Source organism: Elephas maximus, chromosome 3, assembly GCF_024166365.1.
Source record: "Elephas maximus indicus isolate mEleMax1 chromosome 3, mEleMax1 primary haplotype, whole genome shotgun sequence".
In the NCBI taxonomy this organism is placed as follows: Eukaryota; Metazoa; Chordata; class Mammalia; order Proboscidea; family Elephantidae; genus Elephas; species Elephas maximus.
In genome coordinates, this window is record NC_064821.1 from 67,758,771 (window position 1) to 67,781,178 (window position 22,408).

At 51.6% G+C, this 22,408-nt stretch overlaps 2 protein-coding genes across 2 annotated transcripts in view; one reads left to right on the forward strand and one right to left on the reverse strand.

The window, feature by feature from the left end:
• Nucleotides 1-524: 524 nt before the first annotated feature.
• GPR3 (G protein-coupled receptor 3) lies at nucleotides 525-3,281 on the forward strand. Its single transcript, XM_049875914.1, has 3 exons — nucleotides 525-596; nucleotides 1,341-1,575; nucleotides 1,662-3,281. Exon 3 carries the CDS (start codon nucleotides 1,667-1,669, stop codon nucleotides 2,657-2,659), a length of 993 nt encoding a protein of 330 aa, XP_049731871.1. The 5' UTR covers nucleotides 525-596; nucleotides 1,341-1,575; nucleotides 1,662-1,666; the 3' UTR covers nucleotides 2,660-3,281.
• A 10,410-nt stretch (nucleotides 3,282-13,691) lies between these two features.
• Nucleotides 13,692-22,408, reverse strand: part of WASF2 (WASP family member 2) — a 75,059-nt gene continuing 66,342 nt past the window's right edge. Inside the window, exons 5-9 of the mRNA XM_049878422.1 lie at nucleotides 21,962-22,079; nucleotides 20,814-20,944; nucleotides 17,913-18,071; nucleotides 15,556-16,067; nucleotides 13,692-14,575 (exon numbers count right to left, since the gene is read on the reverse strand). Coding sequence (XP_049734379.1) covers nucleotides 14,418-14,575; nucleotides 15,556-16,067; nucleotides 17,913-18,071; nucleotides 20,814-20,944; nucleotides 21,962-22,079 — 1,078 coding nt within the window. The 3' untranslated portion in view covers nucleotides 13,692-14,417. The remainder of the gene's footprint in view (nucleotides 14,576-15,555; nucleotides 16,068-17,912; nucleotides 18,072-20,813; nucleotides 20,945-21,961; nucleotides 22,080-22,408) is intronic.

The following is a 22,408-nucleotide window of genomic DNA, read 5'->3' on the forward strand; positions in this document are numbered from 1 at the left end:
TCACCACGTTCATACTGTCACTGCCGCCCACCTCCCTGCTCCCTCGTGATCCTGTCACTGTCACCTCAGGGCCCCACCTTTTTGGCAGCCCCGTCATCCTCACCTCCCCCATTCAGCCCTGTCACTCGGTCCCGGTCACCTGGTTCCATCGACCAGTCTCTGTTACCCAAGTGTCCCATCACCCCATAGCCTGCCTGGGTCCTCTCCCCGCTCCCCGTACACATCCCCCGCAGTCTCTCTGAGACTTCTCCAAGGCCCTCCCACCGTCGCCCCCGGACCCCAGGCCCACAGAGGGCGTCGCGTCAAGGACAGCGCGGGCCAACTTGGGAGGGGGCGGGGCCGCGGCCACGATGGCTTTTTATGAATGGGGGAGCGGGCGGTGCGAGGCCTTATTACTATGCAGCGCGACGCTCGTTGCGTCCCAGCGCGCCGCGCCCATTGGCCGGCCGGGCGGCTGGCGTCACCGAGCCGGTGTCGGGGGCGGGGCGGGGCGGGGTGACTCACGCGACTTCTCCCGCGGCCGCGGGGGCTTCTCGGGGTCCGCTCACACCCCGCGCAGTCCGCACCCGAGTGGAGCTTCCCGGCGGTCCCGAGCCGTGAGTAGCGGGCCCTGCCGCGGGTGCGGGCGTCCGAGAGGGCACGCAGGATGCTGGGGCTCTGGGAGGCGGGGGGCTCCCAGGGCCAGGCCAGGGTCGGAGGTTGGAGCTGGCGACCAGGTTCTGGGTGAGCAGGAGGGAGCCCAAGTGTCCGGATGCTGAGAGATGTCAGTCGGGTGACCCGGCCGGGGGTGAGCATTCCTGCAGGGACCCGAGACCTTGGAAGGACGGATGGTCATCTGAGGTTGGGCCGGCAGGAGACGTCTGGAGCAGGGACCCAGACGTCTGAGAAGGAGGCGGTGTCTGATTTAGGGATCCAGGCATCCAGGCAGGTGGCGGAGTCAGGCCCAAGATCCAGGTGTCGGGGCAGAAGGAGGGATCTGACCTGGGAAAGTGGCTTCCAGCAGGGGGTGTCTGTTCCGGGGGCCTAGTGGTTCAGGCAGGAAGAGGGTCTGACCGGGGACTGAAGTCCCGGCTGGAAGAGGGAGGGAGGCTGACTTCCCAGGTGTAGCTACTCCAGGAGTCTGGGGTTGGGGCTGGCTGGAGCTTCTCTCTCATTCCCTGGGGGCGGAGCCTGGAGCTGGCAGTACTGACAGTCGTGAGGGGTCTGGCGAGCCTCAGAAACGGAGCGTCATCCTCCCCGGTGGGGAGGGAGCAGAGCTGCCCTCACATTCAAGATGTGTTCCCCTCCCCCCCCGCAATTTGTGGTCCTTTCCGGGACCTGTGGGCCCCTATCCGATCCAGGTGGCCTCATCTGGTTCTCTGTTCACACACGTGGGAGAGAGAGCTGGCAAAAGAGGCCTGCAGGACCCAGGAAGTAAGAAGGGAGGGTGAAGAGACCCAAGACAGGGACCCCCTCAGGAAACAAGACCCCTGCTTAGAGGCCTGGGGGCATTGGAGAAGACAAAGATGTCCTGGAGGAAGCCAAGGGCATGAATGGGATGAGAACCCTGCCATGCTGAGGAGAAACTCCCACCAGGTATCCTGAGGGGCACCACATTCCCTCCAGGCCCCTGCACCCAGCCCCCAACCCCACCTTCCTCTCACAGGGCCTTTCTCCTGCAGGTACCATGATGTGGGGTGCAGGTAGCCCCCTGGCCTGGCTCTCAGCTGGCCCAGGCAATGTGAGTGTGAGCAGCGTGGGCTCAGCAGAGGGGCCCACAAGCCCAGGCACACCTCTGCCATCACCCAAGGCCTGGGATGTGGTACTGTGCATCTCGGGGACCCTGGTGTCCTGCGAGAATGCGCTGGTGGTGGCCATCATTGTGGGCACTCCCGCTTTCCGTGCCCCGATGTTCCTGCTGGTGGGCAGCCTGGCTGTGGCAGACCTCTTGGCAGGCCTGGGCCTTGTCCTACACTTTGCAGCTGTCTTCTGCATCGGCTCGGTGGAGATGAGCCTGGTGCTGGTTGGCATGCTGGCAATGGCCTTCACTGCCAGCATTGGCAGCCTACTGGCCATCACTGTCGACCGCTACCTATCTCTTTACAATGCCCTCACCTACTACTCGGAGACGACGGTGACGCGGACCTACGTGATGTTGGCCCTAGTGTGGGGGGGCGCAGTGGGCCTGGGGCTACTACCCGTGCTGGCCTGGAACTGCCTGGGTGCCCCAGCCACGTGTGGCGTGGTACGTCCACTCTCCAAGAACCATCTGGTGGTCTTGGCTGTAGCCTTCTTCATGGTGTTTGGGGTCATGCTGCAGCTCTATGCCCAGATCTGCCGCATTGTCTGCCGCCACGCCCAGCAGATTGCCCTCCAGCGGCACCTGCTGCCTGCTTCCCACTATGTGGCCACTCGCAAGGGCATCGCCACACTGGCCGTGGTGCTTGGTGCCTTTGCTGCCTGCTGGCTGCCCTTCACTGTCTACTGCCTGCTGGGTGATGCCCACTCACCGCCCCTCTACACCTATCTCACCTTGCTCCCCGCCACCTACAACTCCATGATCAACCCCATCATCTACGCCTTCCGCAACCAGGACGTGCAGAAGGTGCTGTGGGCCATCTGCTGCTGCTGTTCCTCTTCCAAGATGCCCTTCCGATCTCGCTCCCCCAGTGATGTGTAGTTGCATCCTGGTGACCCTTCAGCCCTGATTGCTACAGGATTCCAGAATGTTGGGTCCTCCAGGGCTTTGTTCCAAACCCCCAACTCCACACCCCCAAGACCCAGCTGGTTCTGGAGTTCTAGGACATTGGGTGTTTCCAGATTCTGTTCGGATCCCTGTGGGGCCCAGCAGGTGCCATGGTTCTGGAACGTTCGGGTGGTCAGGGTTCCACTCAGAAGCCCCAAAGCTCAGCTGGCTTGGAGATCCAGAATTCTGGGTGTTTTACAGTGCCATTCCAAGTTCCTGATCCTCCCCCCCATCTTGACCTTGACCATGTCACTTTACTTTTGAGATTCTGAGCTTGAGAGTCAGAGAGGTTAGTCACTTTGTTGTCTAGATAAGAGAAAGATGTATATATATGTGCACAGAAAGTATTTATTTACGACTTATTTATTGATTTATTTATGGGTGGGAAGGGGAAAAAAGAGGCCACACTTTGAAAGCCAGGCTATACCAGGGTACCCCCAGTTCCCACACCCCCATTTTCTGACCTCAGTTCCTAAACGGGGGAAAGGGAGAAAGAGAAACCACGTATTTTGTTATTATTTTTGCTTATTTTTTACCGAAGAGATCATAGAAACCAGAGCCTTCTCCCCGGGCCCGCCCCCTCGGGTTTGCAGGGGAACACACCAGCCTCTGGTTTTTTATTTTTTTAAGAAACCATTACCTGAGCAACCGAGAATTCCTCTGCTCTGGGGCCGGCTGCCCTCTGGTGGCCATTTAGAGGAAACTGCAGCCCGGCCAGGCAGCCAGGACCCTCAACTCCACTGCAGCCTGGCATAGCCATGGCCTGGGGGCCAGGCCTCACCCTGCGGTGCCCTAGAGGAGGCGGGTGCAAGCCAACACCGGGGTACGGCCCCCAGTGCATTCCCCATTCCTGTCCCAACCTAGCCCTCAATAAAAGATGATTTTGTGATAAATTTGTTTCCATATGTGTCTGTGGAGGGGTGGAATGCGGCCTGGTAGGGGAGAGGCTGGAAGGGAAGGGTTAGGCCAGAGCCGGGGCTGGAGGCCCGGGATGGAGTGTGGCTGGCGGGTGACCCCTCCAGGATGCCAATTCCTGACATGTTAGAGGCATGCACTCTGAGGGGCTCATACCTGGGCACTGCCTGACAAGTGTCCCACTACCCCTGGGAACAGAAACCAGGGTGCTGGACCCTTCCTGGGATGAGGGTGACCATCTCTCGCCCACAGTAGCCAGTTTGGAGCTGACAGAACAAGAAAGCAAAGCTTCTGACACTCCATCCTGCTGTGGAGGCTGCACCAAGCCTTGGAGTCCCACAGAGCATGGCCCTGGTTACCCTGGGAACTCGGCAGGATGCTGCATTTCTTTGAGACTCAGGTTCCTCATGTTAAACGGGAGTAATAGTTGTAGTTGTGGATCCAGATGCGATGACATATGTCAAAGTGCTTTCACATAGTATATGCCCATTTAAAGCATGCCAATATGTCAGTTCCCTTTAATAATAAAACAAACCACAGTTGCTGTCAATTCCAACTCATGACAACCCCATGTGTTTCAAAGTAGAGCTGCGCTCTGTAGGGTTTTCAGTGGCTATAAACTTTTGGAAGTAGATCACCAGGCCCTTCTTTCATGGTGCCACTGGATGGGTTCAAACCGCCAACCTTTAGGTTAGTAGTCTAGCACGAACCATTTGTGACACCCAGGGACCCTTTAATTATTATAAACAAAAAACAAGCTGGCAACCCCATGTGTATGAAATAGAACTGCACTCCATGGATTTTTAAGTCTGTGACCTTTTGGAAGCTGATCTCCAAGCCTCTCTTCTGAGGCACATCTGGGTGGGTTCAAACCATCAATCTTTCAGTTAGTAGCTTAATGCTTAACTGTACCCTCAGGGGCTTCTTAACAACAATGTCATTATTAGGTGCTGATGAGCCAGTTTCTGACTCATAGCGACCCCATGTGACAGAGTAGAACTGCTCTGCTGGTGTTCTTGGCTGTAATTTTTATAGAAGCAGACCTTTCTCCCATGGAGCTGCTGGGTGGGTTGGAACTGCTAACCTTTTGGTTAGCAGCTGAGCACTTAAAAGTTGTGCCACCAGGGCATGCACTCTGAACATTTATAGAGAAGTCTTGCCTCCCTCCTCAGAATGGTGGCCCCTGAAGGCACGGCTGTGTGTCCCCCCGCAACTGAGGGTCCCCGAGGAAAGGGACATGTTTCGTTCCTCAAACCGAAGGCCCCTGAAAGGAAGTCTGTTTCTCTTTCCTCAGAACTAGTGGCTCCTGAATAGAAGATGACGTCTCCCCTCTCAGACTGGGAACTCATGAGAGCTGGGCTTTGTCTCCTCTCTCAGGCTGAGGGGCTCTGAGGGCAGGGTCGTTCATGTCTTTTGCCTCAGATTGAGGGTTCCCGAAGGCTAGACTGTGTCTCTCACTCAGCCTGAAGCCTCGTATGTCTCTTTCATCCTCAGACCTCTTTAGTGTTCAGTCCAGGGCTGCTCAAGACCCACTCCACTGCCTGTGTGTGCACATGTCTGTGCGTGTGCGTGCACGTGTGTGTGAGTGCATGTGTGTGTGTGAATGTGCATGGGGGGCAGGGGATGGAAGCCAAGCCTCCCAGCACCTCTACCTCAAGCAGTATTCCAACCCCCATGCCTGATTCCATCCAGCTGCAGAGGCCCAGGAGGGCAACCTGGGCAGTGGGGGCTCCCTGAGTGGAGGCCAAGAGCCCTGCCTTCCTGCTGGAGTTAGCCTAGAATGGGGGTGGGGCACATCTCTCCCCCTCCCTCTCCAGGTCCTGCGTGGGTGAGAGGGGGCAGCCCCGAATGCTGAGCCCCCACCTCCACCCCCGCCCCCTCTGGGGCCATGACTGCCTCTCCCTGCAATAAGTGAGGAGACAGCAGCTATTAATATGAGTTCACGGGCTCACAGTTTCCACAGGCTGGAAAACAGGCTCCTGGGGCCGGGGGCTGTGGCAAAGCTCGTCTGTCAGATTCTCTCCTGGAGCCTGGAGACCACCAGCCTGCACCTCCCAGCTCCCTGCATGCTGAGACCTGTGTGCATGTGGGCATGTGCACACGGACACACACACGCATAGGAGGAGGTCCAGACCTCTGACTGTTCAGACACACACACTCATCCAGGCATGCATGTATACCCCAATGTATCTACACACTGCACACACATTTGTGCACACAAGTATATCACTGCACATGTGTACACAGTGTCAACTTCATGTGCACTTTCCATTGCAGGAGCACACTTAAATGTATGTACATGCCCTTGCACACACATGTAAACACAGAAACACAGACTAACCCTGTTATAGATTAAATTGTGTCCCCCCAGAATATGTGTTGTAAATCCTAACCTCTATGCCTGTGGTTATAATCCCACTGGGGAATGGGTTCCCTTTGTTATGTTAATGAGGCAAGATGAGTGTAGGGTGTAGGGTGAGTCAATCTCTTTTGAGATATAAAAGAGATTAAACAAGCTGAGATGGGGGAAGAGAGATGACAAGCCACATGAAGATCACCCAGGAGCAGAAGCTCAAAGAGACAAGGACCTTCATCCAGAGCCGACAGAGAGCGCCTTCCCTTAGAGTCGGCACCCTGAATTCAGACTTCCAACCTCCTAAACTGTGAGAAAATAAACTCCATTTGTTAAGGCTTCCCCTTTGTGGTATTTCTGTTATGGCGGCAACAGATAACTAAGGTCCCCTTGTATATGCATCTGTGCATACAGATACAGACATGCTTGCATATCCAGGCCCATCTGCACACCACTGCACACGCACAGATACATGACCACAGAACTTCACATAGGTACCTTTCACACAGTGTACAACACTCACACATGCTCCCCACTGCAGTCAGTGCTCAGCAATCATGAATTCATAGGTAGACCCTTGGCTTCCAGCACTAACAGGCTGGCTCAGCCTCCTCTGCCTGTCCCCCGCCCCCTCCCTGCCTCGTGACAGGCAGCTCATGTTCCTGCCAACCCCAGCTTCTGCCTTTGGCTTCCCACCCCCCTGGGGGGTCCCTAGATCCCTGATTAACCCCCTCGCTAATTGGCCACCAGCCCCTTGACTTTGCTGCAGGCCTTCTCGGGAGCTGGGAGCGAAAGGCTGCAAATTGGCCAAGCAGGATGGGTCTGGGGAATAGTGTGTGCAGTGGGCGGTGGGGATGGGGGTGCTGTGAGCCCAGCCTGGGTAGCAGCGTGGCTGGAAGCAGGCAGGGCGCCCCTTATACCAGGGCTGGCGGAAGAACACTGGTGCCATATTCTCTTGGCAGGGCATTCCTGCAACTGTGTGTACACAGTCACATGAAGCCATCTCTGCACACCCATCTATATACACTCACCAGTCATGTGTGTGGACATGCTCCACCCCACCTCTGCACACAAATGCACGTGAACATCTGCACATTCCCAAGTACACTCATGAACATACCCATCACGCATGCAAAATCTTACACGTGTATAAATGCGCCTGCCAGATATGCAGACACCATTCATACACGTATTCAACGTGCAAACCCTCCTCATCTAAACACACAAATGCAGCCACATATATGCAGGTTTGCAAACGCACACACTTGTATACTATACATGCCTACACTTGCATACTATATACATGCCTACGAATATTCCTAAGTGTGCTTGTAGGCATGCATGGACAAGTCTACATGTGAGTGCATACATGTGGACTCAGACAGCCATACACACACCACTCATGTGTGTACACGCCCTGTTGAACAAGCTCCCAAGTACCCACAGGCTAGAGAGAACCCCCTTTAGCCTGCCTCTGGCTTTGCATAATGAAGCCTGAGGTCTGCTCAGTCTACTGGTGGTGGTGGGGGACCCATCCAAGTTCCAAGTTGCCCTTTTCCAGGCTCCATGCCAATGCCTACCCATGGGATCTCCTTTGGGTTCCCCCCAAGCCTTCAGGCAGCCATAGGAGCTCCTGGACAAAAGGGCAGAGCTTCTGACTTTAGCCCCTGCAGTTCCAGTCTCCTCAGCTCTGGACCAAAGCCCACAGGGTCCACAGTCTGGTAGGCAGCCTGGGGCATTGGCAAGAAAAGGTTTCTATCTCTATGCTTGCTGCCAATTTGCCGTGTGACTTTTGGAGAGTTGTTGTGCCTCTCTGTGCCTTATTTCCTCATCTGTAAAATAGGAATAAAGTTTTGTCTTGGAAGCCCTCCCAGGACTGTCCTGAGGAATCCATGGGGTCACGCTTATGGATGTGCTTTACTCAGGCACACACATCTGGAAGGAGGTGCTAGTTCCCGAGATGCGATATCAAGAGTGGAGGAGCTGCATACATCTTTGTAGTCACGTCTTTATCGTATAGATGAGAAAACTGAGGCCAGAGAGATAGTAGTAAGGTGGGAGCTAGGAGACCTACCCAGTGACTTCTCAGCCAGGAAGTCTGCTCCTCTTTAAGTGCGCGTGCAGAATGTGAGCATCTGTGTGCACACTGGTGGGTGTGTACCAGTTCCTTAGGTAAGGGCAAGGGTGGCTGCCTGCGGAGGTGAGATGGTGTCTGTGTAGGAGCCCTTGCCCCAAGTTATCACCTGCCCCCCTGTTATCATGGGACTGACAATTCCAACACGGATTCCTTTGGGTGTTTTTTTTTTTACCTTCAAGCTTCCAAACTTTCTCTTAAAATAAACCAGTTGCTGTCGATCCCAGCTCATCGTGACCCATGTGTGTCAGAGCACAGCTGTGCTTCACAGGGTTTTCAATGGCTGTTTAATTTGCAAATAGATGGCCAGGCCTTTTTTTGAGGTGCATGTGGGTGGATTCAAGCCACCAACTTTTCACTTAGCAGCTGAGTGCTTAACCATTTTGGGGCCACCCAGGGACTTCAGAACCTCCTCTAGACACTCACATTTCCTGAGGCTGAGTGGCAGCATATGGGGAGTACAGGAGACTGCTCCCAGCCTCATGGTCTAGGAGGGAACTAGCTGACAACCACCCCAGAGCAGGCCTTACAGGGAAATAGTGCCAGGGTGTTCTGGCCACTGGGTGGCCAGGAGGGGGCAGTGAGGAACTGATACTGAGGAAGCAGGGCAGAGGGAGGGGTGGCTTCTGAGGACTTTGTGTGAGATGTTTGCCTGTGACTGTGCGGGTTCCCCTAACAGTGTGCTGGCTGGTGTCCTTGTTTGCACAGGACGGAGGTCCGTGTAGTGTGTGCATCTGACCTCAGGTCTGGGTCATGTGTTCCCACTCACATGTGTAGGTCTTTTTTGCATGTATACATGTCTGTGCATGGCTGTGTACACATACATGTGTGTGTGCATGTGCCGGTTACTGTGCTGTGCTAAGTCCCAGACCGAATCTAGGGAACCCATTTTGTTCCCATGCGGCTCACATGTGTGCAGGCACACGTCTAAAGGTCTAGGATACCTGGGTCCTCTGTTGAGCTGGTCTGATTCCAGAGCAAAAATAACCATCACCCATTACTGTACCCGTAAAACGGGGCACCAGGGGGTGGGGTAGACAAGAATCGCAAACCTTTAACATATCCCCTATGGCACTACAGACCAGGATTCTAGATGGAGATACTCAGCTGTTTAAATTGCACGGTGGAAATAGCACACTCCGGCTTGAGAAACCCGTTGGAATCATGGCTCTGCTCCTGGTCAGCTATGTGATCCTAGGAAACTCAAGTAACCTCTCTGAACCTGTTTTCCCGTTTGTCAAATAGGGAACTAGGATACGGTATATGCAGTCTTTGGCAGGTAGTGGGTGCTCAATAAACGCTCATTCTTCTTAGGTCAGCCCAAAGAGGTAAAGTGACTTGCACAGGGTCACAGCTCTCAAGTGGCAGAGCAGGAATTCAAGCTCAGGCCTTGTGCTTCCCAGAACCACATTCCTTCCCTCCAATTCCCCAGTAAGGGCGGCTCCCGACACCACCATTTTGTCTTCTTCCAGGGCGGGTGTCTGGCTCACTGTCAGTCACCGGCCTCGGGAAGCCAAGTGCTGACTAAACACAGGAGGGTGGAGCACAGGGGCTCCGCTGGGGCAAGCCGGCTCCGCGCCCCCCTCCCCTCCCCTGCACCCCCACCTCCAGTGATGAGCTCAGAGCGGCTGGCGCAGCAGTTGCTGACAATTCAAAACTTCTGCCCCCTCTCCTGGGATGCCAGTGGGTGACTCTCTGAACAGCAGGCGTGACTGGCAGAGTCACCAACCCTGCTCCCGTCCTCTCCCGGGGGCCACCCCACGGCGTCTGCTGGGTCCGGAACTGGGTGTCTGCTCATAAATTACCCCCAGGGACAGTTACCCGCAGCAGCTGTGCTTGGAACAACCGTTGCTTCCTGGGTAGGTCATTTTTTCGGGTCAGGGTATAAACCCAGCCTCCTCAGTCTTCCCCAGGCAGGAGAGGGGGCGTACAGCAGCCTAAATGCTTTATCGGATTCCACTGTAAGTCCTTCTATTTAAGGTAAGTTGCCTGGGTCTGAGAAGCAGACAAGATGCCGGCCAGATGTTGGGAGACAGCATCAGTATTCAGCCTATGCGCCTCTGCTGCCTGATGCAAGGACTTGCCAGCAGCTTGTCTCCCGCTCCCCCCCTCACCCCACCACACCCTGTCCTCAGCCAGCTGAGAACGCCTGGGGACCTGGGCCTCCGGGTCTCCCACCTCTTCCTAAACCCAAAGGGTTTCCACCTCCTGCACACGTTGCCCCATCCAGACCCACAGGCCTCTGCCCTCGGTCCCACCCACACAGGACCTTCAGGCCCTGACCACCACCTGTGGCCACCAATGTTGCCCCCTTTTCGCTTCTTCTTCCACTAAAAACAAGAGGTGGCTACGCGACTAAAAATACTTTATCAAATTGTTCAAAATGTTGGCATTTAAGTATTCATGTGTACACATAAAATAGTTACACAGAACCTTAAGAACGCTAGGGTACAAATGCGGTATACACAAGCCTGGCAGGGAATCAGACCAGGCTCGGAGCCACAGGGCTTTTAAAAAAGTTGGGTGTGCTTCTAAGGGCCTGAGAACAAAGGGAGAAGAGGAAAGGCAGCAACCTCAGGGTCACTTTAGGGCCTTGGCTCACCCCCACTGTTCAGATCCCCAACTGAAACTCCTTTCCCATCCTCCGCGGAAAGCAAGCTGTTTTCGGCTTGTATCCCCACTACATACATGCCCACTCCCTAAAATATTGAGGTGGCAAACTCACCCAAGAACCCACTGGAATATGTCCTTATAAATATATTTATATCAGAGAAAAAAAGGCACTTTGGGAGCATTACAGCTCACTCTCCTACATGTACATCATTCTAGACAGAAAGCAAAAATTGGTTAGTTTCTCAAGTGAATGAACTGAATAAAGTTAATACAATAAAAAAATTGTTCCCTAGTCCTCGTGGAGGCACTGAAAGTGAATATGGCAAGAGGCACAGCTCCCAGGTCTGCAGGACCCCAGCAGAGCTCAAAGCCTGATGCCCCCCAGGAAACCTGACATCTCTCATGAGCAAAAGCCCCCCTGGCTTTGGGGTACCGTCCCTCTCCCCACCCGGAGGTCACGTGAGGGGGGCTGTGGTGGGAGACAGCCGGAGACCAGAGCTGGAACACAATGGGAATGCTAAGCGGGGTCACCGCAGCCACAGAGACCTCAATCTGTCCATGCTGGCGCTGCAGAGCCAAAGGGTCGGCGCCACGGGAAGAGATTTCACATTAGCCCTGACAACACCACCTCGGCTCAGCGGTGACATTGGCCAGGGTCGTTTCTGAGGGCACTCGAGCTTCCATCGGAGGTGAGCTGGAGCTTGGGCCAGCTGCTCTGAGCCTCCAAGGGATGGCTGAGCCTGCCCCCACCCCCGGCTGCTCCTTTGGAATGTACTCATCTCTCAACCAAGGCAAAGCCACAAGTCACTATCTGACACTGTCGGTTGAATGCTGGCCCCCTGGGCCACAGGAATGGGGGCAGGTGCCCTGGGCTGGGCAGACCAGGAAGGAAGGTGGCCCCTTGGCTTTAGCTCTTAAGGGTTCTTACAGGCCATTGTTTCCTACTCTTACCAACGTGGGCCCAGTTTAAATAATCACTAAACTTTGCATTCTACAATTACAGGATTCCAAAAACACAATTAGCTGCAGTGGGTCCTTTCTCATCTTAAAGGGTTTAAAGAATTTTTTTTTTTTTTTTGGTGCACATATGCATAAATAGAGCCCAGAGGGCCTCTCGGCTGACTGGGTCCCCAGCCCCCGAGCTGAGGCGGCTTCGCAATGCCGCCTGCTACAAAGCTCCGAGCTTGGCTGCATAGATTTTAATGAGAGCATCAGGCAGAGCTGTGCTGTTGCTCTCCGGGACTTGCAGATCATTACTAAACCAGCTGTAGGATGAGAACACAGCACATCGAAACCCTAGGAGGTCACTGAGCTAATGATCTAATCCTACCTTCTGCAGGCAGTGCCCCTCCCCACCTCCTCCTGCCCCCAGCCCTTTCCACCGTGGACTCTGTCCATTCCAGAAGCCAGGCCAACACCGCCCCTTCAAGGTCAGAGCAGAAGGATAGAAAGTGGCGCTGGCTCCCCCCTTTCCGGAAAGGAGGAGATGGGGTAATTTAGTCAAAGCCATCAGGCCAAAACCCTGGCCTGGCCAGGCCCCAGGGCTCCTATTTGGGAGAACCACTGCCCTCTGCCTGTCTCTCTAGTCACTCTTGGGCTGCAGCCAGGGGCACCTTCAGCGGCCATTTTAGGGTTCTGGTGAGAGTACCTTCAGCTTCCAAAGTGCAGGGTGGGAAGCAAAGTGGGGGCACACAGAGCTGGTTTGCTCTGCAATGGAGCCTGGTGCCTGTGGTGTGCCAGAGACCTGATCTGAGGAGAGGAAGGGGGGCACACTCTGGAGAGCCACAGCAGGAGGGCAAGCTGGCACCTACAGGCTCAGTCCCCACACCCCAAGTTCAAGGAACAAAGGCAGAGGGGAAGCATTCAGCAGGGCACAGCAGCAGTACCCATGATTATACACACACTTCTCAAGCCGGAGGGTTTTGCGAGGGCTTTGGCAATTACTACAACCATTTGCTGTGCTGGGTCGAGACAGATCCTGTTTCTCTTTGTTTCAGGGCTCTGAAAGCCAGAGAAGCCAGTAGAAGCCGATTTCAGCTAAGAGGCTACACAATAGTTAGGACAGAAGAGAAGAAACCTCAATGTTGGCCAGAGCTGACCAGTTTTTTCCAAATAATAGCACCTGTGTATTAGCTCTGAGAAACAGGGGGAGGAGGGAGAAGGGACATCACCATGTGTGGTGAGGGGGGCAGCTGGAAACAAGGCCCAGAGTCCTTCTGCCTTTCAGCCCTCCTCATGGCTGCCAGGCCCCCCCAGGCAGGTACCTACAGCGGCTGCCAGCTTGAGGGACTGAAGTTTCTACAGTTGGCGGAACCTATGCGTAAATTGGGGAAATAAAAGAGGGACGAGTTGCAGAGGAATTGAAAACAGCACCTGTCAAAGCTGCCTACCCTCTTCCTTCTCTCACTACCTCTGGTCCCCAGAAAGGCAGCTCCCAAGGCCATGTGGTTGGTTGGCTAGTGATGTGGGGGAGGGGAGCAGCAAAGAATTACAGGAGAGACCCTTAGGGTTTGAGCAGCAATGACAGGGCTGGCACAGGCCCTGAGCCCTCCTGCTGGGACCCCCACCTATGGCGAGGTCTGGAGTAACAACAAGCCAAGAAGGCTCTGCCCAGCCTCCAGCAGGTACCCAATATTTGGTCCCAGAAAGCACAAGTAACTTGGAATGAGGAATTCTGGGCTCTAGCTCTGTCACCGTCCAACGGTGTGACCTTGAGCAAGTCACTTCCCGTCTCTAGGCCTCAGGGTCCTCAAGAGGGAGGGACCTGAGGACTTCCACCGTCCTTCCAGTCCTGCAGTTCCAAATCTCTCAGCTTTGCTCCTGACAGCCAGCAGAGGCCCAGATCCCTGTGTGTCAGGACTTGTTTGGTCATGGGTATTAGAGGTTAGGACTGGGCTAAAGCTAACTGGGCTGTGGTACCCACAGGCACCTGGGGGCGAGGAAGGGGCACTTAAGGGATACCCGAACACCACATTCACCAAGAGGGAAGCTGGAAAGGAGGCACTGAACAATCTCAAGTCTTCAGAAAGGCATCATTTCTGGGCGAGGGGCGTGAGACATTCTTTAGGGACTTGAAACCTCCTGGAATAGAGGGCATCCCAGGCATAGAGATGGCTTAGTGAAAGGCAGCCACACCCAGAAGATCAGGGCAGAAGGGTGTGGCAGAAGGGCACGGCAGTCTGGCTGCTGGGGCATGCTGCCTGCTCTGCCCTCTCAGTGCACAGGAAGGGGCCAGCTGTGTCCATGCAGGCCACTCTCACTGCTTTAGGACAGAAGATGGCTGGCATTATTCAAAGCAGCTGAGGGCAAGGACTGGAAGAAGACCAGTTTGGAAATGGCTCCTATGAGAAGACACCATCTCCAATTTCAACCCAATCAAAGGGATCTGCTTTGGGATTTTTTCCCTCCCTTCAACATGCAACAGGCAGTTGAAGGGTGGAGGAAACATTTTAGCTACTCAATCTCAGGAGCCCTATGGGGCTTGACTGTGGGTGGAGGGGAAATACGTGCTGATTTGGAAGAAGCCCTTGGATATATCTTTGGTTGCTTCAGGGAAGGCTTTGGCCCCTTGAAATTCTTTGTTTCTCCCTTTTTTCTTCCATGGTATTGTTGCAGTAGACATCAAAGAAGGCAGGTAGGAAGGAAAGAAAAAAAAGGTGGGCAGCAGGCAGGAAGAGTTAATCTGACCAGTCGTCCTCATCAAACTCAGAGGAGTCATCCTCTGAGTCGCTGTACTCAACAGCAATGCGACGTGACAAGATGGTAGCCACGTCGTTGCCCACAACATCCCGCTTCTCTTGCTCCTGCTGCTCCTCAACCCTGCGCAGCTGAAAGCCTGGTGGGAGACAGAGGGAAAAGGGTTTAGAAGGTGTGTTCTCAGCCTCAAAATCCCTCCAGAACTAAGTAAGTGGGAGTAGCAACTGACGGGAGAAGTACTGGCAAGAAGAGAGAAAAAGAAGCACCCTCTGGGAAACCAAAGGGAAAGGAGGAAGCAGGAAAGATGAGGTTGTATGAAACTGGTGCTGGAGGTATGCCTAAAAGGAAGTCTACCATTCTTCCAGGCTTATACCTTCAGGCTGGTGAGGATGGTACCTTCTCCTGAGGTTTTGTGTAGGGAGTGGCCCCAACTAGCAGGCACTCAGCCTGCCCAATCCCACTGATTACAAAGAAGGCCAGCTGTTCTGGACCGTCTCTTCCAGACCAGAAGTTCCCTGAAGATCACAGACAGAAACAACCACTATAACTTCTGGGACCAGACCTGGACCCTGGCAGACAGAGAATAAATGCTCCATGAGGGTGAGCTGAGGGAGGGAGGGCAGGAGTCAAAAGAGGAAAGGAGTAGGAGGAAATGGGGAGAAGGAAGAGTGAGAGAGGCAAGGAGGGGAGGAGGAAGGCTATAAAAGGCGGGAAGGTGGAGGACAGGAGGTGACTGAGGCCAGCTAAAGAAGGACCCTCTAGTACAGTGATTCATTATTTTTTTCTGGGACGTAGAACTCTTCTTGGGAATCCGATAAAAAATGGGGATCCTTCCCCAAGAAAAAAACTCACATACATATAGCATTAATCTTCAAGGAGTTCAAAGGTCTCAGGTTAAGAATTCTTACTTTAAACCAAGGTGGAAAGAAATCTAAATCTCTGTTATAGGGTAAAGCCTTTCTTCATGGTGATCTATCTGAGACCTGAGGTACAAATCTCTTCCCACCCACCTAAAGTTGTTCTCTGGGAAGAGCACAGAGCCCCTCACACACTCCCTAATCAGTCATCTCAGTTAGAAAGACAAGGCCCCATGGTCCTAGACCCAAAACAGGGATTTACCTTGACGGATGGCTGAAAGCAGGTCGCTGCGGGCATCGCTCACAGGAGGCAAGGAAGACTTGGGTTTGGGGGCATCAGAAAGTGGTGGTGGCATGGCAGGCTGGCCATCTGCACCACTGAAAGGGGGAGGAGGGGGTCCAGGAGGAGGGGGAGGTGGTGGAGGGGGAGGTGCTCCTCCTGCTGGCTGGGACAAGGGAGGGGGTGGTAAAGTTGGGTAGTCAACTGCTGGAGGTGGGGGAGGAGGTGGAGGGGCAGCAAAATCGGGGTGAGGTGGAAAAGATGGGGGTGAAGGCGGTGGTGGGGTCCCTGGAGTCCCAAATCCTACAGGTGGGGGTGGGGGTGGGGCACCAATCATTGGAGGCGGAGGTGGAGGGGCAGGTGGTGGGGCAAACCCAGGTTTGGGACCTGGTGGAGAGCCCATGGGAGGAGCTGGTGGTGGATGGCTCGGACTGACCACACTGGATCTTTTGGGTCCAGCCAAGCCAGGCCCTCTTTGGTTGTCTGCCGAGTAGCTAAAAGGAAAAAGAAAAACGATCCTCTGTCACTCTCATGATGCGAACATCCATCCACCTATAGTTAGGCCTATCTACAAGCCTAGGTTCATTTTGGTTGACTATACCATTTCACTTTGGCTCAAATAGAAAGGAAAACCTGGGAACAGTCACAACAGACCACGATGAACCGGCAGCCTTGTAAGGTAATGAGCTTCCCATCAGCAGAGGTGGATAAGCAGCAATTGAGAAAAACTGCCTGGAAGATGTGGACTTGGGATTCTTCTATCAGGTCAAAGCTAGCTGAGATCATCTCTTAGGTCCTTCTCTAACCTTCTGGCTATTCAAGGGAAAGCACTCTCCTCAACAGTCCACTGCACAGCTGTCAGTTTAATCCTGAAGCAAGCACTAAGAAAGCATGCTGGAATCAAAATTCAAACACCACCCACCCACTGGGCTCTGGTCTTCAATCCATTAACATTCACTAGATCTCGTGAGGTCAGAAAGCCCAAGCCAAGCTGACCAAACCTGAGTGGGATATAGATTTAGGTGGATGCAATCTGCAGTGTTTGGATGGGAAAAACCTGAGAAGGAGTCTCAGGCTGAGGATCTGCAGAGACGGGAAATGAAAGGGTCACCAGACTCCTGACCCGGTTTGAAAGAGGATTAAGACTACAACGTTCCTGGGATCAGATATGCCTGGCTGCAGCTGCAGGGGGTTTCTTTTTTTCTTTTTCTACCTTTGTGTACCTGCCCTGTACTAACAGCTACTCAGAAAAGTATCCATCTTGGAATTTTCACGGAACTTCAAGCCATAGCCAGGAATTGTAGGGGAAGAAGGGGAAATGGGGACGAGATGGATAACTGCTTTAGATCTCCATCTGAGGGGTTCTCAATACAGTCAACCTCTAATTAAACAGTGTCCAAAGAGAAAAGTCCACCTTTCAAAGCTCTCATTTGTCAGGCATCAGAAAGGAAAGAGTAACTGTGAGGAAAAACTGAGATCCAAATAATCCTCAGATCTCTTTTCATCCACGACTGACTAACTCTTCCCCGTAAACCTCTGCCAGGGATACTGACAAATATAAAACATGGACAGAGTCTAAGTTTCATTCCCCTTTTCTCTTTCGTTCCTTCTGGGGAGAGTCTATCCGGCAGTGAAACTGGCCAGGAGGATTAAGAGAGAAAGGTGTGACTGTATACTAGGTTCCTAGATAACTGGACAAGGTGTTTGCTAAATACTTTATGGAGAGCAGGTCTTACCGTTTCATTTCATGTTGTGTTAAAGCTAACTAAAAAACAAGAGATAAGTGGGTGACTTGTATCTGTTCAGGCATGGGCCAAATGGCTAGCAGTTACCAATACAGACTCTGGAGTAAGATGGACCTGCTTTGCAACCATGGCTCTAGCTCTTACTGGCTGTGTGAGCTTAGGTAAATTCTCTGACCTCTCTGTGCCTCTTGGTTTACTCATCTATAAAATGGGGATAATAACAGGAGGATTAAGTAACATATACAGTGTTTAGCATAATGCCTAGCATCTCCCAAGTACCTGATGGTAATTATTTGTATTATCGAGACAAACTTGGAGCCCTGATGGTGCAGTAGTTAAAAGCATGGCTGCTAACCAAAAGGATGGCAATTCAAATCCACCAGGCGCTCCTTGGAACCCTATGGGGCAGTTCTACTCTGTCCTATAGGGTCGCTATGAGTCAGAATAGACTCAGTGGCAATGGGTTTGTTTTTCTTGTTTGTTTGTTTAGACAAACTTACCTGAAGTTACTTTATTGGCCGTAGCCTAGATTTTCTTACTCCGTTCTTAAATGTTTAACCACTCAGAGTGGGTAGAAGAGGTACCACTATTTACCTGAACTCGGCTGGGGGGGGAGGCAAGTTGTCCTCAGAGAAGGAAGGAGAAGGTGGAGAAGTGGAATCTGACTGTGGTGGTGGTGGTGGATAGCTGCCTGCGTCCATGTTTTCAACAGAGCCAATGCTGCCATTCTGGTACACCAAGTTGGGTGGATACCTGATGATGAACCCAGTGTCATTTATAGAACCTGAGTGGTACTCTATTTTTTTTTTTTAAGATACCACACACACATACACACACACAAAAAAATTGCTACAAAAGCATTTAGGAAGAAATAAAATGCTGTGAGTATATTCCCCATGCCCAGGGAAGCAGCAGTCACGAACTCAAACGACATACTACTGCTTTGGGTGAATCTGCTCTGAAAGGCCCCTTTAAAGTGTTAAAAAGCAAAGATGTTACCTTGAGGACTAAGGTGTGCCTGACCCAAGCTACGGTGTTTTCAATCAGCTCATATGCATGGGAAAGCTGGGCAATGAATAAGGAAGACTGAAGAACTGATGGATTTGAACTGTGGTGCTGGCAAAGAATATTGAATGTATTGTGGACTGCCAGAAGAATGAACAAATCTGTCTTGGAAGAAGTACAACCAGAATGCTCCTTAGAAGCGAGGATGGAGAGACTTCATCTCATGTATTTTGGACATGATAGCAGGAGGAACCAGTCCCTGGAGAAGGACATCATGCTTGGTAAAGTAGAGGGTCCGTGAAGAAGAAGGAGACCCTCAATGAGATGGACCGATGCAGCAGCTGCAACAACGGGCTCAAACATAATGATTGTGAGGACGGCACATGACCATGCAGTGTTTGTTCTGTTGTACATAGGGTCGCTATGGGTTGGAACTCACTCAATGGCACCTAACAATAACACACGTGAACATATTCCCCATATATATTTTCTGTTATACTGAGATTTTAGTTCAGGATTAAATATTCTATTGTTAAACAGATGTTTCTACTGGACTGTTGTAGTAATGGAATTCAATCCAGATTATTAAAACCATGCTGTTCCTTTCCCAGTGTTGGCCTTATCAAACCCAGAAATCCTTTTGAATTCTCTCCCAAATGTTAGGTGCAGCCTATACCTAAATCCCAAAGTCTGTCTCATGGCAAATGGTGAAGCCAAGCTCCACAGGCTAGTGAGCTGCAAACACGTGACTGGCACAAGGCCTGATTTTGAGGTCGGCAAGTCTCCCGAGTGCTCAAAGGCCAAGGAGGTATTTGATTGCAAAACCAAGCTGAGGACAAATGCAGGTTGCTGTGTGGTAGTTAGACTCGGTCCCTCTGCCAGGTCTCACATCAAACAAAATGAGCTGCTGATTAAAGTAGGGTGGTTGGGCTTGCCTCATAGAAACCTGTCCCCGAGAGCACTGGGATTTAGGTGAATTTGCTCTGGGTGGACAGCAAACTTCCAAACAAGCACAAACACACCAAGCAACAAAACTCCAAACAAGCAAAAATATACCCAGCAACAGCTCGCAAAATCTGACCTGCTCTGTTCAACCTTACCCTTCTTTCTACCACTGCTGGATTGCTAAAGAACTTATCTAAAACACCCCAAGGAGAACAGAGTTGGAGGGAGCTAAGTGAATCAAATGATGCTCTGATGAGGAAAATCCCCAAGGCCTGGAGCCCTGCAGGCTAAGGACATTTCTTTATAGGTTCACCCAACAAGCATGTCCAGATGCAGCCCAACCCCAAACCTCTTGGACAACAGGAAAATGGGAAGGAGAGTCCTCAGCCTCCCCAACCTCATTCCACAAGAAAATAAACACACAATAGTTGACATCCTGGACATGTAAGCTTCTGGCCTTAGAGTCACTGAACCTATGACAAGTGCCTGTCTGAAGAGAATGTAACCAAGGAACAAAATGGCCCCTCGTACTGGGAGGTGAAACTAATGAAGGTACCTCAGGGCTGATCTCCCAGTAGAGAGAGAGGTTCATTTTCTCCTCTCACCATCTTCATCACTCTTTAAAACAAATTTCTTAATCCAGGAAAAACAAGTGTCAGAAGTGTTAAGAATTTTTAAAGTCAAGGTTTTCATGGCAGAGTTATCCCTAAAAGCAAGAACAACTCAACTCTTTCCTTTTATCATTCCCAGACACCCGGCATGGGCTGGCATGTGCTAATAACATGGTTCTCTAAAAGCCAAGATGCAATGCATTTAGTGGAAAAACAAGGGCAACTTTCATGCCAAGCAGTTGTGGTGACTTGGCTTTGAATGTCACACAGGTCAGGCACCAGGATAAGCATCAAACTCAAGCTTTAAGACCATTTTTCCCTTAAAGCCTTTACTGTAATTTCGTGTTGGGAAATGGGGTCAGACTGACATCTACTATTTCTCCACGGAGATATACAGCCTTAATACTGGCCGAGCAACCTTTCCCACACTCTTTTTGAGGTCTGCATTCAGTCCCTTGGCTAGCCTCTCTCTCGAGACTGACAAAGGCTGGCTGAAAAGCTGCTTTGGTGATGTGCACAAATTCCCTGCCTGGTCCTTCCCACTCCCCTGAAATGCCCAGCTCTGGGCACGGCCTTCAAATCAATGCTCTGGAGGCAAAGGGCTGGTGAGACCACTTTTCTCCCCTTTCCAGTCTTTCCTTTGAGGCCCTGAGACATACTAGTGTCTGGCAAAATAAGGGCACTAGAGGCCCTGGGCTTTCAAGACCATTCCAGTCACCTCATTGAAACTGCTGAGTTTCTTGATTTATTTAGCAAATTTTAATCACCAGATAGATGCACTTTAAAAGTAGCTGATTAATAGTAGCATTGATCTAATCCACACAGCCAGGCTGCAGGGGGTGTGAAAGGTGTCATGACAGAGTCATCAGACTGTTGTCTCCAAGCCCCCAGCCCCTTCAGAGAATGCTAGGAAGAGTACAAAAGCACCACTTACCCAGAAGGCCCCAGTTTTTCTTTGGACTCCACAAATTCTTGTCCCATCTTCATTTTCTCCCACTCTTCTTTACGTGTCTTGATTTTCCGTGGGTTCACATTCCCTCGATTTGGATTCTCTTTCTTCTCTTTCTAACATGGAAAGGAACAGAAAACCCTTTATAAAACATTTTCCAAAGGTCTTTATCAAAATTCTACCCATCTTCATGGACACAAACCCAAGAGATGATTTTGCCTAAACAATATACAGTAGCACTACAGAATTTATAGAATTACTGGCTTTGGAGTGACCGAGAATGTCATCTGATCCCAGCCCGGGGGAAACATTTGCTCAATCTCATGCTTCAACATCTCTAGCAATGGGAAACCCACTACCTTTTTGGGTAACATGTTCATGTTTCTTAGCAGCTCTAATTGTCAGGAATTCAGTAAACAGCTATTTGTTATGTGCTCTGCCACAAAGGTCAGTCAAGAGAGATGAGAAGTAATGACAACTGCAGATATCTGGGGCAGATATAAGGAAACAGTTAAAAAAAAAAAAAAACAAAAAACCCCAATGACTTCTTCAGCCTGTGCAGCTGCACTAGCCCCTGGTGCTCTCTTGGGCCTCCCGGCAGTGACGTTAATGGGATTATGAGGTTGCCCTGGCAGGACACATACATACACATGCCACTGCAGGTCTAAGGGGAGAGAAGCCACTCCCAAAAATAGGGATATCCCTTCTACCCCACCCATCTAGTAATGAAGGTGTTAAACTGCTCACTGCAAATCAAGCACTGCAGAGCCTTGTGCTGATCTGAGAAATGAGCTGCAAAACTGGCAGGGAAGGCACTAGCCTAGCCTGAGTGTCCAGCAGGGTCATGTGCAAACTGCAGGAGAAATAAATGCTGAACAGAAAAGTCAATTTCTAAAACTCAGCCTGAATATACTCAATTGTTAATAGTGCTAGGGGGAACAAACACATTTTTGGTGTGATTTATACTTTCATCTTGGTTGTGCTTGGTGTGGACATAATTTTTTAGAGTTTCACCTGGCATTCAAACAAGCAGGCACTTGGAATGATTACTTCACATAAGACCGGCTTCCTTTTCATTCCCCCTCCACAAGCGTGCCTACTGATGTGTAGAACAGACGCCCCTTTCCCCTCACCCTATGCTTTCTCTTCTCTTTCATGATATCCTTGGTGTCCTGCAGCATCTTCTCCTTCCAAAGATCAAAGAAGTACGAAGGGTCTGTGTAGAATTTGAGTGCCTCCTTCCCATCGTCCCTGGGATAGAAATGAAGACAAGTAGCTGTCAGGAGACAGATGAGCTCCTAACCAAATCCAATATTCCAAACACCTACCAGTTAGCAGTTTTTACATTGAAGAGTTAAGAAGTCACTCGAATTGACTGCGTGTTTCCTCTCTCATACCAGTGTTCCAATGCCTCTGAATGGCATCTCTTCACTTGCCTGGCTTTTGAAGAACCTTAGCCTTTACTTTCAACTCCAGGCAGAGGAATTTGCATGGTCAGACCACAAAGGTGCTTTTGGAGGAGGGATCTTGATTATTTCTAATGATCTGCATGACCACCACCACCTCCCTGAGGATATCCT

Bases quoted from the DNA above. Each gene is read 5' to 3' on its own strand.
- GPR3 (XM_049875914.1), top strand. From the start codon at position 1,667: ATGATGTGGGGTGCAGGTAGCCCCCTGGCCTGGCTCTCAGCTGGCCCA.